This window comes from Citrus sinensis, chromosome 3 (genome assembly GCF_022201045.2).
Source record: "Citrus sinensis cultivar Valencia sweet orange chromosome 3, DVS_A1.0, whole genome shotgun sequence".
Classification (NCBI taxonomy): domain Eukaryota; kingdom Viridiplantae; phylum Streptophyta; class Magnoliopsida; order Sapindales; family Rutaceae; genus Citrus; species Citrus sinensis.
Window position 1 is genome coordinate 25,719,190 of NC_068558.1, and position 14,741 is coordinate 25,733,930.

The 14,741-nt window shown below is 34.0% G+C and overlaps 3 protein-coding genes across 7 annotated transcripts in view; 2 read left to right on the top strand and 1 right to left on the bottom strand.

Annotated features, from left to right (window-relative positions):
- LOC102617684 (immune-associated nucleotide-binding protein 9) overlaps positions 1–11,369 on the top strand; it is a 56,211-nt gene extending 44,842 nt beyond the window's left edge. The window contains exons 5-7 of one of the 5 annotated variants that reach the window (XM_052436939.1): positions 928–1,062; positions 2,155–2,238; positions 11,208–11,369. In XM_052436939.1, the coding sequence (XP_052292899.1) occupies positions 928–1,062; positions 2,155–2,238; positions 11,208–11,354 (366 nt within the window). In that variant the 3' untranslated portion in view covers positions 11,355–11,369. Of the gene's footprint in view, positions 1–927; positions 1,063–2,154; positions 2,614–11,207 lie in introns of those variants that run through there. The other 4 variants (XM_052436938.1, XM_052436942.1, XM_052436940.1 and 1 more) reach the window with 4 other exon arrangements.
- LOC102620164 (immune-associated nucleotide-binding protein 9-like) overlaps positions 1–14,741 on the top strand; it is a 64,106-nt gene that overhangs the window by 23,749 nt on the left and 25,616 nt on the right. The gene's annotated exons all lie outside the window — the stretch shown is intronic.
- On the bottom strand, positions 2,821–5,140 carry LOC102610484 (agamous-like MADS-box protein AGL11). Its single transcript, XM_052437859.1, has 10 exons — positions 5,071–5,140; positions 4,848–4,943; positions 4,573–4,707; positions 4,412–4,439; positions 4,169–4,234; positions 3,948–4,047; positions 3,736–3,777; positions 3,601–3,646; positions 3,350–3,503; positions 2,821–3,273 (listed from the first exon to the last, which is right to left on the bottom strand). Exons 1-10 carry the CDS (start codon positions 5,138–5,140, stop codon positions 3,270–3,272), a joined length of 741 nt encoding a protein of 246 aa, XP_052293819.1. The 3' UTR covers positions 2,821–3,269.

The following is a 14,741-nucleotide window of genomic DNA, read 5'->3' on the forward strand; positions in this document are numbered from 1 at the left end:
AAAATGAAAATAAAGACCCCTTCAAGTTGTAGCTTTGCAATTAACAAAATCGGGTTATTTTACAGTTAAAGGGAACTTTGTTTTACTTATTGTACTAATTTTTGTCGTTTGAAGGAATCAAAATTTTTTAATTATAATGCTGCAAAATTAGGTCAATTATGTAGATGCCACAGAAAATATGATCATGTCTTTTGGCAGTTTTGAGCTTTGATCACTTGAGTTTGTTTATGACAATAGTACAGTCTTTCATGCTTTGTTCTATAATGTAAGAGTTTGCCAAGTGAAGAGGCAACTACTGCTTTATAGCCACTAATTTTGATTGGGTCAATGCTTTTCACTGGAATATATGCAGATTATTATTATTATTTTTTCTGTTATATGGAATGCTGATCACCTTTTAAGATCTTTAAATTTGATGGGCGTAAAAGGTTATTGTAAGTGGTCAAACCATAAGGAGAATGGAATTAATTATTAAAAGTTGATTATTGCTTGCCCTTAAATAGTTTTTGGGGATGCATGATATTAAGTACCAATGATCACAATAAAAACAAATTTTGTCAGCTGAATATCTTCAAACTTTTAGAGACTACAAGTGTTTGATTGGTTTATCAATGCTTACGAAAGGGGCTCACATTTACTTTATTCCTGATCATTTTTCCATTATTTTAGGAAATCCTTCAACTATGTGATAATAGGTGCGTGCTTTTTGATAACAAGACTAAGGATGAGGCCAACAGAACTGAGCAGGTTTGGAAGCTTCTTTCTCTGGTTAACTCTGTGGCCGTGCAGAATGGTGGGCAGCCATATACGGATGATATCTTTGCTGAGTTGAAGGTGACTTCATTACTATCGTGAGAGACTTCTGTGCTGCTTCTTTCTGAATATGTCATGACGATGTCTCTTTTTCTTTTTTTTTTTTCTATTCAGAAAGGGGCTACTAAACTCCGTGATCAACAATTTGAGGTTGATTCTCTCAAGGGATATTCAAAACGAGAAATTTCAGAGCTGAAGGAGCAGATGCATAAATCATATGAAGATCAACTCAAACGAATTACTGAGATGGTATTTTTTATGCTCCTTGTTTTGGCATCAAAATATGACATGCATATGTGTTCATTTCTCAGATCCAAAAATGCTTATAAAGTGTGCAGGTACCTGTAATGATATTCTAAATTGTGAGACTTGGAGGTGATAAAGACTGCCGCTGTGTCCTTACCCCTAGATTGTTGGAGATTGCCATCTGAAAAGAGGCTTTATCTTGCTAGTTGATGGGGACAAATCTGTTATTAAGTTATCTGTTCATTGATTGTGTTTTGAAGGCTGTAACATGTTGTTCTTACCTTGAAGATTGTTTGACTGTCTTGTTCTGTTTTGTTTCTTGATGAAATTAAGTAGATTACTCTATGGTAGTAGCTATAGGTGGTTTGCTCATCATGACTTGCACTTAGGAGTGGATTCTGCACTTGTTTAGTCATCAATCATAAGAACATTTCTTGTAATACTGTAGATCCTGTTTTGTTGCTAGGAATTTTGCACTCCTGAATCTGTGGGAACATTTGAAATGTTATAAGCAAGTTATGTTATATTCTAATTTTGTTAAAACAGAGTAGCCACATTCAAAATAAGTTTTTTGGAAAATATAGTTAGGTACCTGGAACCTAATCAAATAGCTGTGTAGTTTAAATGTTCCTTTCCACAGTTTTAATTTATAGCAAGGCAGTAGAATGAACTGGCATTAAGCGAGATCCTATTCAACAATAATCTGGATTTGCTGTAGCAGGCTGTGTACTGACTATGTGTATGAGGTGCTAATAAGTTTTAATCTCCACATTCCTGGAGTGTGGCAAAATGAAAAAGTTAGTATATTCTTTAATACCTTATATTTTGGGTTTATCTGTTTATTTTTTTAAGCCTTTGTTTCTACCATTTATCAATGATTGAGAGAGTGGAATTGATTGAAGTAAGAAAGTTGTGCCGAGTATGGTGAACTTAGCAACTCCCTTTGCAATTGGATTAAACTAAATTAATACTTAAGAATTTTCTTCTCTTAAGTTGGAGTTTTATATTACCAGTACCCAATCTTTCTTTGTATTATACTGCTACTCTAGGGCTTAATGGCATGTTTTCTGACTGATATTGATGCTTTTTTGATAGGTTGAGTCTAAGCTCAAAGAGACAACAACTAGGCTCGAACAGCAATTGGCAGAGGAGCAAGCTGCTCGATTAAAGGCAGAAGAGGTCGCACAATTAGCTCAAATGAAGTCGAATGACGAAATTCGTAAGCTTAGAGAGAATCTTGAAAGAGCTCAGAGGGAGACAGAGGAGCTTCGTAAGCAAGCTGAAAAAGGAGGGTGTGCCATTCTTTGACCTAATCACCTGCTGGCACTATATGCCATTGGCATGAAAATCACCTAAAGTATATTTTTGCTGTCTCCCCTACCTTTTCAGATAATATTTGAAGTTAATACTGCATTTATTCTCAGTGTTTTACTACAGTCAAGAAGCTTGTATCCTCTATTATGTAAATGTTCCCAGTCCAATCTCGAGTGTGGTCTTAAGATAGTATTATATGGAAAAATTGAATTGACATCAAATGAAGTTTCTTTTATGGAACCGTTTAGAATCTTTTCTTACACGGTGAATCCAAAGAGATCTGATTCCTTGTTCTCCTCACGCTATCTTGTTTCCACATTTGTAACAGATACAACCCAAAATACGCCCTTTTAACAATCAATGACTTTCCGAAAAACTCAAACACACTCGAGTTTACTTGTACCTTAACTTTTTTGTTTTCACTCTTCTAATGTGATATTAGTTTGTATAAATAGTTTGTTTGTATAGAATTTACTCCTTTCATACAACAGAGTAATCCTAATAGCCAAGAGACTTGCAATAAAACCACCAAGCCTATGACCCTTCTTTGATTCACGCCAAACTTCAACCAGCTCATAGCCTAGATTTATCAAGTACAATATTTATTTATGCATATCTGACACAATCTTTATTTACCTTATACACAATGCAAACCCTTCGACATCATACAGCTTCAGTTTTATAGATATTAAGTTTCAGCATAACAACTGGTCTCTCAAGGAGAAGAAGCCAATGATAAGTCAGCGTAAGTAATTAGGTTACACATAAACTCATCCAGTTTCATATATTGCTGGTTTCAAAAATAGGTATCAAGTAGCACACACACTCAGTAGATAATGTAGTCTGATCGTAGATCTCGCACTGAGATGCCACAAGCTTGATATCCAGCATCTAGCTTACCTGCAAATGGGAGAAAACATTGATGCACGTGCAACACGAGTGTGTAGAAATGAGATGTGATGGGAGAATTAATTACCTGAGATAGAGTATCTTCTTGTCCGGGTGAGAGTAAGCAGTGCCACCACCCTCGATGATAGCAGGACTGAAGAAATTCCGAGAAGCTAATGCATGGATTGCACTCAGCTCTTGCCCAGTCACCGTGTTTGCTTGCTGAAACCTCTCCATTTCTGCTATATGAGTTTGAGAAACAATGAAATTTTAATAACGTGCTGAAATTTTGGAAGAGGGCGAGAAAAAATGCATTATACATACAACGGACTGATTTGCATACCTTTGATCGGAGACATACGCTTTCATTTTCCAGCTCAATCTCCTATGAAAATGAAAATGTTAAAGAGTTCCATAAAAGCTTTGAAGAAAACGAAAAAAAGGCTACAGGATTTAATGAATTTTAATTATTACCCTTTTCTGCAAGAACTCAATTTCAGCTAGCGGCATTTCATGCTGTTGCACAAAACAGGAAACGCACAAAGCAACAAATTATTTTCAAAATGACATAAATTACATATATTGAATGTATATCGATGAAGTTTATGCAATGTATTGTTGCAAAACAATGGTGTATTGCTCAAATTCAATTAATTTTTGTATGCATAATGCAATTAATTAATTACCTTCTTGAACCTGAACCTAGTGATGCCTCGCTCAAGCCTGTTCTCCAGTTGCTTAAGCTCCTTTACAGTTAAAGAACTCAGAGAATCACCCATCAAATGCCTATATGAAGAGTCAAGAGTGAGAGAACCAATTGAAAATTTAATTGAAATTGTATATTTTGGAATAATTAATTAACTACACTTAATATGAAAATAATTGTTGATGAAATAATTGAAAATACCTGTTAGAATTCAGTGACATTTGAATTTGCTGCCGCAGCTTCACCGATTCCTGCTGATAGTACCGTTTTCATGGGTCACATGTAACGGGAGAAGTTAAATTTTTATTGGGAACTTTATATTTCAATGCTAGCTATGTGGTAATAAATGATAATTAGTTGGTTTTTTTTTTCACCTTTTCATAATAATATATATTCCTAGCAAAGCCTGAATTTGTAGCTTAAATTAATGAATTACTTACCCGAGCATTGATCTCAGTAACAGTGCCAGAATTTATTTATTTTATAGCTTAAATTACATACATTTACACACACACACGCACACACGCAACACACACACATACATACACACACGCTAAGAACAGCAGGTTATATTCATCAAATTCATCTACAAATAACTAACTAACTAGATAGCTCAGCTTCTTTTCTTTCCAACTGAATTTCTGAACTTGGTAGATTCTCTGCAGGTTTAGCAATAACCTTCAGGAACTCCAGATAATCGGGGTCTTTATTGTCCACATCAAAACCAAATACAGCTATTGCTACAGTACTTCTAAAAACAATAAGAAGATAAAGAAAATAAAGGTAACTTTGAAATTTAGCAGCTTAAGTGTACGGTAAAAGTCACAACATTTCAACCTCAAAAGTATCCTAAGTTTTTTTTTTTAAACAAAAAAAATACCTTTAAAAATGGTGCCTTCACGGCTATCCTTTCTAGAACAAGGCTTGGGAACACGTTGAGATGGAGCATATCCAACAACAGCCTTAAACTGAGCAACTAATCGAGAAACCAATAACACATCTAATCAACCAAAAAGAAAGTGCCCTTTTGATTTAAAACAACATAAACTCATTCTTACCAAATTAAGATTGATAAGTAAAGGTAAAAGTGTAAGCAAAATTACCCTTTTCATTAACAAACAAATGTCCATTCAACAACTCCGCAAACTCAAACACATCCGCAGGCTTCTTCATTCTTCATATGCTCGTGAATGCCTCTGATGCTTGTAACTGTTAAAAAAATAAAATCCAAGTTAAAATAATTTTTTTTTAAAAAAAACCCAAAAATCAATCAATTATAAAAAATTTAAAAAATTTTTTAAAAAAAACTAAATTTTCCAGGGCAAAAGTAGAACCAATTGTAACAGTCATTGAAGTGATCGTGGAAAAGGGCTAAAAGGTCATTTTGAGAGAGGGAAGGAGGCAAATGACGAATCAATACTTTGGTTCTTTGCAATGGCTCCTTCATTTCATCGCATTCAATTTGTTCCAATTGTATTGAAATCGAAAATCAAAAAAGAGTTTTGATTATTTTGTACCCTAATTTTTTATTTGGGTTGAGAACGAAATTGGAATGTTGTTTATTGGAAAGTTTTAGATGCACGTAATCGTTGTGTTTTCCTCCAGAGGGGCCTCTGAACACTCACAAACGGGAGATTTACCCTTGGGAAACGTCGTCGTGTGGGCATTCCCTAAGCGGGTATCACGTGTCGAAAAGTTAACGAGATTCATATTTCCTTACCTGGGGCAACATCAATTGATATTCCCTACTTCCCTTCATATTACTTTTGGGGAGTCTAGGAATGTCATGGATATTCCTCTATTCAAATCAACATATACTAATTATTTTAGTATTTTTAAAATATTTAATAATATTTAATAATATAGTTTTATATTATTTTCATTTTCATTTTTAAATAAATTTTTATTCATATTTATTATAAATTAAATGAATAATACAAATACAAATAAAAATAAAAATTTAAATACTAAAAATAAAAATATATGCGTCATTATAAATAAAATTTAATTATAAAATATTTTCTTGTACTTTTTGTTACTTTAAAATATTTTTCTTATAATCAATGCATATATTATAGCTCCAAGATAAGTTATTAAGAAAATTACTCATTTGCCCTTTTTTGTTTAAATTTTTTGGGGACGGAAGAGTTTTTAGATATTATAAAATTAGTAAGAAATAAGTGATATATATTAGTTCCAGTAGAAAAAAAAAATTAACAACCTCCTTAATAATAAAAGTAACAAAATAATGAAATGCAAAAGAGAGAAATTACATGTTCATTCATCTTTTAGATTCTTTTCTTCTCAACTTTCTATTTAAACCCTTTTAAATTCTTTTCTTCTCAACTTTTTATTTAAATTTTTTTACATTCTTTACTTCTCAACTTTCTATTTAAACTCTTTCAAATTCTTTTCTTCAAACTCTTTTAGATTCTTTACTTCTCAACTTTCTATTTAAACTCTCTTACATCCTTTACTTCTCAACTTTCTATTTAAACTTTCTATTACATTCATTATTCAATTTATAATTTTCATACCTTAAATCCTAAAATTTAAGTCAAGTCTCTTCCCCTTTCTCATCTCTTCGTACGCAACGCAATCTTTTTAGGCCTCCTCTCTTTCCAAGTAAGTAAAATATCAGTTCATTGCATCATCTCACTGTTTGTTTTCATACTTTGCTTTCTCCAAATTGCCCTTGCCTTTTCCTCTCAATCTCAATTTTTAGTTTTTTCTTTTGATTATAGACTCTATTTTCTTTACCTTAGTTTGTAAATTTTATCGCATGTACTGCATAATCATGGGCGACCCAATTAAGGCCCATGAGGGGTAGCCATTAATTTTTCTTTTAAATGTACCTCAAGCCCTTTTTAAAAGAATTAAATAAAAAAAATTTAGACACATTTTTCATATAACAAAAGACATATTGTTCAATGGTAAGAGTTTATTTGATGGTTTTAAAGTCCTGATTCAAATCCCAATCGCCACATTAGTTTGTTTTTTTAATATTTTATGAAAACTACTCGGAAAAATGATACTTTCATGCCTTTGAAATAAATAATTTGTTACTATTATTATTTAGAATTTAAAAGAAAGTAATGAAATTTGAGTTTATGAGACTTAAAATGTATGGTGTGAACATTTAAAAAAAGCCCAAATTAAATAAAAGTTTTGAATTAAGCCCCCCTAATTGAAGTGTTTGGGTCCGCCACTATGCATAATTGATCATCGTCATTTTTTTTCAATAATTTCATAAAACAAGCATAATTAAATTAAATTATATATTAGCATAATTAATTAATTAACTGATGCTATTTAGATTCTGAGCTTGATTATATATCAATGCATCATATTTTTATTAAGATTATAAATTTAACTATATCGTCAGGGTCCGAATGATTTTTATTTTTAATTATTTTTAATGAATTTATTCATGTTCGGTTGGATAATATTTAAAGTAATAACAAATATAAGTTTTAATGGAGTGAAATTGTTAGGGTATGGTAACTAAATTTTCTTTCTTATTGTTTAACGATAAAAAGTGAATTCAATGTGAAGTGGTTTGATACTGTAAATGCATTGCAGGTAAATTGAAATTTTTTTTAGGATGGGAGAAAGAGTGATTGATGGCGATTGGAAGCCTACTTCTCCATCTATTGGGGAGCGTACTGTGGTTTTACTTGGCCGTACTGGCAATGGCAAAAGTGCGACGGGCAATAGTATTCTCGGAAGAAAAGCCTTCAAGGCGAGTGCTGGCTCGTCTGGTGTTACTATAACTTGTGAAATGAAGACAACCGTGCTCAAAGATGGCCAAGTTGTTAATGTCATTGATACCCCCGGTAATTTACTAATGTTGGTGTCTAGATATTCCATTTCCATGCTTGTTGATGTTGTGGTGGCAAGTAGATTGATGTTATGAGCCATTGCAGGGCTTTTTGATTCTTCCGCTGGCTCTGAGTTTGTCGGCAAGGAAATTGTCAAATGTATTGGTTTGGCCAAGGGTGGGATCCATGCAGTCCTTGTAGTTTTCTCTGCTCGAAACCGTTTTTCTCAAGAGGAAGAAGCTGCAGTACACCGTTTGCCGACCTTGTTCGGGAAAAAAATTTTTGACTATATGATTGTTGTTTTCACTGGAGGGGATTATCTTGAAGATAATGAGAAAACATTAGAAGATTATTTGGGTCATGAGTGTCCAAAGCCTTTAAAGGTTCGTTTCTGAACTGCAACAGTGTTCGATAATTTCATTAGTCATTTTGATCAAGTTGTCTTTGGTTGGTTCTTTTGTGAAGTTTTAGACTCCTTTACGGTTGGACCATTGGAAGTTTAATATGAATATATGCATGCTGAAAATACTTGATAGGTGTATAGTAGTCCAGCCGTCTTAAAATTCCATTTTCAATAGGGCTTCATTTCCTGAATGGTTTTCTTCTGCCATGCGGGATATGCCGGAGAGGTGATTGGTTGGTAATTTTCTGCTGGCATTACTTAATTTTAGTTATATTTTAATGCCTCTGAATGAGATGTCATTCATTCATTTGCTAAGCATTTATGCTTTTCTTATTTGTATTCTTTGATTTCCTCTGCTATTTAATCTTGGTTCTTATTCTATTAACGTGTGTTCATTTGTTTGTTTCTTAAAATATGTTCTTTTGTTGGGAGAACCTGTGCCTCTCGGTTCCAGCGGAGACTTCTAGTCTGGGTTGTGGTATGAGCTTAAAAGTGTCTCCCACAGTTGGGACCCTTTCCAGGATACCTCGTGGTCAAAAAAAAAAAAAAATGTACCTCTTTTTTTTTTACGTGAGGTCCATTTTATTCGGCATTGTTTGAATAAAATATCAAGACTAACTTTACAAGATTTAAAATTCTCTTACAAATTCCTGTGGATTCTAGCCTCAGAATTGTTGAATAAAATTTCAATGTGAGATCTTTTTTCAGTTTCAACATGCAAATCTCTTATTTTCAGAATGTACTTGATGAATTTGGTTTCTAAAATTTTTTAACTTGAGAAAGATTTATATCAAGTTCTTCTATTTTACTGCATACTTGATTTAACCTATGAGGAGTGGGAAGAAAAATAACAAAAAATAAAATAAAGACCCCTTCAAGTTCTAGCTCTGCAATTAACAAAATCGGGTTATTTTAAGGGAACTTTGTTTTACTTATTGTACCAATTTTTGCAGTTTGAAGGAATCAATTGTAGATGCCACAATTAGGTCAACTATGTAGATGCCACAGAAAATGTGATCTTGCCTTTTGGCAGTTTTGAGCTTTGATCACAATAATACAGTCTTTCATGCTTTGTTCTATAATGTAAGAATTTGCCGAGTGAAGAGGCAGCTACTGCTTTGTAGCCACTAATTTTGATTGAGTCAATACTTTTCACGGGAATATATGCAGATTATTATTATTATTATTATTATTTTGTTATATGGAATGCTGATCACCTTTTAAGGTCTTTAAATTTGATGGACGTAAGAGGTTATGTAAGTGGTCAAACCATAAGGAGAATGGAATTGATTATTAAATAGTTTCTGAGGAGACCTGATATTAAGTGCTTACGATCACAATAAAAACAAATTTTGTCAGCTTAATATCCTCAAACTTTTAGAGACTACAAGTGTTTGATTGGTTCATCAATGCTTACGAAATGAGCTAACATTTGCTTTATTCCTGATCATTTTTCCATTATTTTAGGAAATCCTTCAACTATGTGATAATAGGTGCGTGCTTTTTGATAACAAGACCAAGGATGAGGCCAAGAGAACTGAGCAGGTTGGGAAGCTTCTTTCTCTGGTTAACTCTGTGATCGTGCAGAATGGTGGGCAGCCATATACGGACGAGCTCCTTGCTGAGTTGAAGGTGACTTCATTACTGTCGCGATTGACTTCTGTGCTGCTTCTTTCTGAATATGTCATGACAATATCTCTTTTTCTTTTTTTTTTCTACTCAGAGAGGGGCTACTGAACTCCGTGATCAACAAGCTGAGGTTGATTCTCTCAAGGAATATTCAAAACAAGAAATTTCAAAGCTAATGGGCCAGATGCAGGAATCATATGAAGATCAAATCAAACGAATTACTGAGATGGTATTTTTTATACTCCTTGTTTTGGCATCAAAATATGACATGCATATGTGTTCATCTCTCAGATCGGGTAATCATTTCTAAAACTGTGTAATTAAAAAAATGCCTACAAAGCGTGCAGGTACCTGTAATGATATTCTAAATTGTTAGATTTGGAGGTGATAAAGACTGCCGCTCTGTCCTTACCCCTAGATTGCTGGAGATTGCCATCTGAAAAGAGGCTTTATCTTGCTAGTTGATGTGGACCTATCTGTTATTATCTGTTCACTGATTGCGTTTTGAAGGCTGTAACATGCTGTTCTTAACTTGGAACATTGTTTGACCGTCCTGCTCTGTTTTGTTTGTTGATGAAATTAAGTGGGTTATTGTATGATAGTAGCTAGAGGTGGTTTACTTATCATGACTTGCACTTAGGAATGGATTCTGCACTTGTTTAGTCATCAATCATGAGAACATTTCTTGTAAAACTGTGGATACTGTTTTCTTGCCTGACATATTCTAATTTTGTTAAAAACAAAATAGCCACATTCAAAATAAGTTTTCATGAAAATATAGTTAGGCACGTGGAACCTAATCAAATGGCTGCATAGTTTTGATTTTCCTTTCCACAGTTTTAATTTATAGCAAGGCAATACAATGATTCGGAATTAAGCCAGTTCCTATTCACAAGAATCTGAATTTGCTGTAACATTCTGTGTAATGACTATATGTCTGAGGCGCTAATAAGTTTTAGTCTTCACATTCTTGGAGTATGGCAAAATTAAAAAGTTAGTAGATTCTTTAATACTTTATATTTTGAATTTATGTGTTGGATTTTTTAAGCTTTTGTTTCTACCATTTATCAATGATTGAGAGTTTGGAATTGATTGAAGTAAGAATGTTTCGCCGAGTATGGTGAACTTAGCAACTCCCTTTGCAATTGGATTAAACTAAATTAATACTCAAGAATTTGCTTCTCTTAAGTTGGAGTTTTATAATACCAATACCTTTTTCTTTTTTTTTTTTTAATTTGTATTATGATGCTACTCTAGGGCTTAGTAGTATGTTTTCTGACTGATATTGATGCTTTTTTGATAGGTTGAGTCTGAGCTCAAAGAGACAACAACTAGGCTCGAACAGCAATTGGCAGAGGAGCAAGCAGCTCGGTTAAGGGCAGAAGAGGTTGCACAATTAGCTCAAATGAAGTCGATGAAATTCAAGCTGGGAGTGCTGAGAAGGAGACTGCGGAGCGCCCTAAGAAACCTTATAATGGGGATTGTGCCAGTTTTTGACCTAGTCACCTGCAGGCACAATGTGCCATCGGCGTGAAAATCACCTAAAGTATATTTTCTTATTGTGCCATTCTTTGACCTAGTCACCTGCAGGCACAATGGAAAAACCGTATTGACATCAAATGAAGCTTCTTTTATGGAGCCGTCTAGAATCTTTTCTTACACGGCGGATTCAAAGAGATCTGATTCCTTTTCTCCTCATTGAGCTCTAAACGAACGCTATATTGTTTCCACATTTGTAGCAGATACAACCCAAAATGTGCCCTTATAATGATCATGACTTTCCCAAAAATTCAAACAGACTAACAGAGCAAACCTAACATCCAAGAGACTTGCAATAAAACCACCAAGCCTATGACCTTTCTTTGATTCACACCATACTTCAACTAGCTCATGGTCTAGGTTTATCAAGTACAATATTTATTTATGCATATATGACACAATCTATATTTACCTTATACATAATGCAAATCCTTCGACATCATACAGCCTCAGTTTTGTAAGTTTTATAGATGTAAGTTTCAGCATAATAACTGGTCTCCCAAAGAGAAGATGCCAATGATAAGTCAGCGTAAGTAATTAGATTACACATAAACTCATCCAGTTTCATATATTGCTGATTCAAAAATAGGTATCAAGTAGCACACACATTCAGTAGATAATGATAGTCTGATCGTAGATCTCGTACTGAGATGCCACAAGCTTGATCTCCAGCATCTAGCTTACCAGCAAAGGGGAGAAAACATTGATGCACGCGCAACACGATAAAGTTTATGCAATGTATTGTTGCAAAACAATGGTGTATTGCTCAAATTCAATTATTTTTTGTATGCATAATGAAATTAATTAATTACCTTCTTGGACCTGATCCTCGTGATGCCTCACTCAAGCCTGTTCTCCAGTTGCTTAAGCTCCTTTACAGTTAAAGAACTCAGAGAATCACGCATCAAATGCCTATATGAAGAGTCAAGAGTGAGATAACCAATTGAAAATTCAATTGAAATTGTATATTTTGGCATAATTAATTAACTATGCTTAATATGAAAATGATTGTTGATGAAATAATTGAAAATACTTGTTAGAATTCTGTAACATTTGAATTTGCTACTGCAGCTTCACTGATTCCTGCTGATAGTACCGTTTTCATGGGTCACATGCAATGGGAAAAGTTAATTTTTTGTTAGGAACTTTATATTTCAATGCTAGCTATTTGGTAACAAATGGTAATTAGTTGGTTTTTTCTTTTTTTCTTTTTTTTTTCACCTTTTCATAATAATATATGTTCCTAGCAAAGCCTGAATTTATAGTTTAAATTAATGAATTACTTACCTGAGCATTGATCTCAGTAACAGTGCCAGAATTTATTAATTCTGTAGCTTAAATTGCGTACATTTATGCACACACACACACTAAGAACAGCAGGTTATATTCATCAAATTCATCTCAAAATAACTAACTAACCAGATAGCTCAGCTTCTTTTCTTTCCAACTGAATTTCTGCACTTGGTAGATTCTCAGCAAGTTTACCAATAACCTTCAGGAACACCAAATAATCCGGGTCTTTATTATCCACATCAAAACCAAATATGGCTTATTACTGCAGTACTTCTAAAAACAATAAGAAGATAAAGAAAACTAAGGTATTCTTGTAATTGCTGTGCTTTTACTTAACTTTGAAATTTAGCAGCTTAAGTGTACAGTAAAAGCCACATCACTTCAACTCCAAAAGTGCCCTAAGTTTTTTTTTAAAATAAAAAGAATTATTATAACATATGCACTTTAATTTTCCTCATTAAGTGTATTATTTAATTTTTCTCTCTCGATATAAATTTTAAATTTGTCATGACATAAAATTGAGACAATTCAAACACGATTCAATGGCCATGTAGTTGGATTTTATTTCAACACGGGTCCGGCATTAGCTTAATTGGTAGTAATCTTTAAAAAAAAAAATTAATTTCTATAAATGGAAAGGAGGGAACTAATTTCCAAAAGAGGAAGGAGAGAGGGGCACGCGAGAGAGAAGGAGAGAGAGAGAAATTGACCCGTTTAGCCCGACCCAACCCACGAGACCGACCCGGATCCGACTCCCGTTTACAGCCACCGTTTCGGTCAAGCTTGGTACTGATCTGAAGCTTGAGTGACGCCGGTCATATCCCCCTGTCATCGTCATTGGAAAACAGCCAGAACCCCGGTGATCGAAACTTGAAAGACCGCGGCTCAACCCATTTTCGTCGCCGTCAATCTCGCCAGAATTAGGTTGCCCCACCGGTTGCGTTCGATTCTTCACATCACCAGCTTTTATTTCCGGCCAACGTTGCTGCCCGAAACTTCCGTTTTGGCCGTGAACGACCGCTAGAAAGCTCACAGCTTTGGGAGCACGATCCGCCACCATTGCCGTGCGCGTAAGGTCACCGCCGTCACCGTTGGCTGAATTCCAGTCACCGTTGACTGGTGGGGGCATTTCGGTAATTTAATAAGACTTTAGGGGGAATTTGTAATTTGTGGAATCGGTGGATAATTTGGTAATTTTAGATTAGGGTAGTGAAGTAATTTGAGAGTTCCGAGGGTAATTCGATAATTTAAATTATTAACGGCATTATGGTAATTTCGCACTTTGAGGATAATTTCGTAAATTTAAAACTTGTGATTAATTTTGTTATCCGAATTGAGGACAATTTGGTAATTTAAGATGTTAAGGATGATTCGATAAATTATGATTTCGACGGTAATTCGGTAAATTTCGGTGTCAGGGGCATTTTGGTAATTTTTGGACATAAGGGTAATTTTGAAATTTTATGCATCCAGGAGTTTGGTTTTGAGCTTTATTTCACACTGTTAGTCGTACTTCATGATACAAATAATAATTATGTTGTTTATTTAATTAGGAGGACCCGCGAGCGAGAATCAATCCGGGGACGTTTATGGTACCGAGTTTGAATATTATCACTGTGAGTGGAATATACAAAATTTATTTTCATAGTATATTCTAATTTTACCATATAGTACAGCATATTTTGATAATAAGTATTTGATACTTCGATTTAATGATTTTCTAGAAAATTAAATTTTATTCTACATGCTGATATTTATTATTATTGAAAATGAGTTTGATTAATGATTTTATTATCATTTTTTAGAAAATGCATGATATTAGAATTGAGTGGATTTGAGATATATTGAATAAAAAGGAAATGAGATTTCAAATGTGATTATATGTTTATGTACATGTGTATAAAATGTTGTTTGGAAAATCATTGGACAGTACCCTTCCCCTTCAGATACAGAGATACATATAATATGAGATGAATACAATGATATAGATGATATGAGATGAGAGGTCTTTGAGGCCCGTCTGAACACAGATAGAGGCTTTGGGCCGTGTGTTTGGGCGCTTTTGCCTGTTGGGGGCTTATGTATGCAG

Bases quoted from the DNA above. Each gene is read 5' to 3' on its own strand.
- LOC102610484 (XM_052437859.1), bottom strand. From the start codon at position 5,140: ATGAAGAAGCCTGCGGATGTGTTTGAGTTTGCGGAGTTGTTGAATGGA. The intron at 4,440-4,572 runs GTTAGTTAGTTA...TAAAATAAATAA, and splicing joins AAAAGAAGCTGAGCTATCTA to ATTCTGGCACTGTTACTGAG. The intron at 3,778-3,947 runs GTAATTAATTAA...TTTGTGCAACAG, and splicing joins CTAGGTTCAGGTTCAAGAAG to CATGAAATGCCGCTAGCTGA.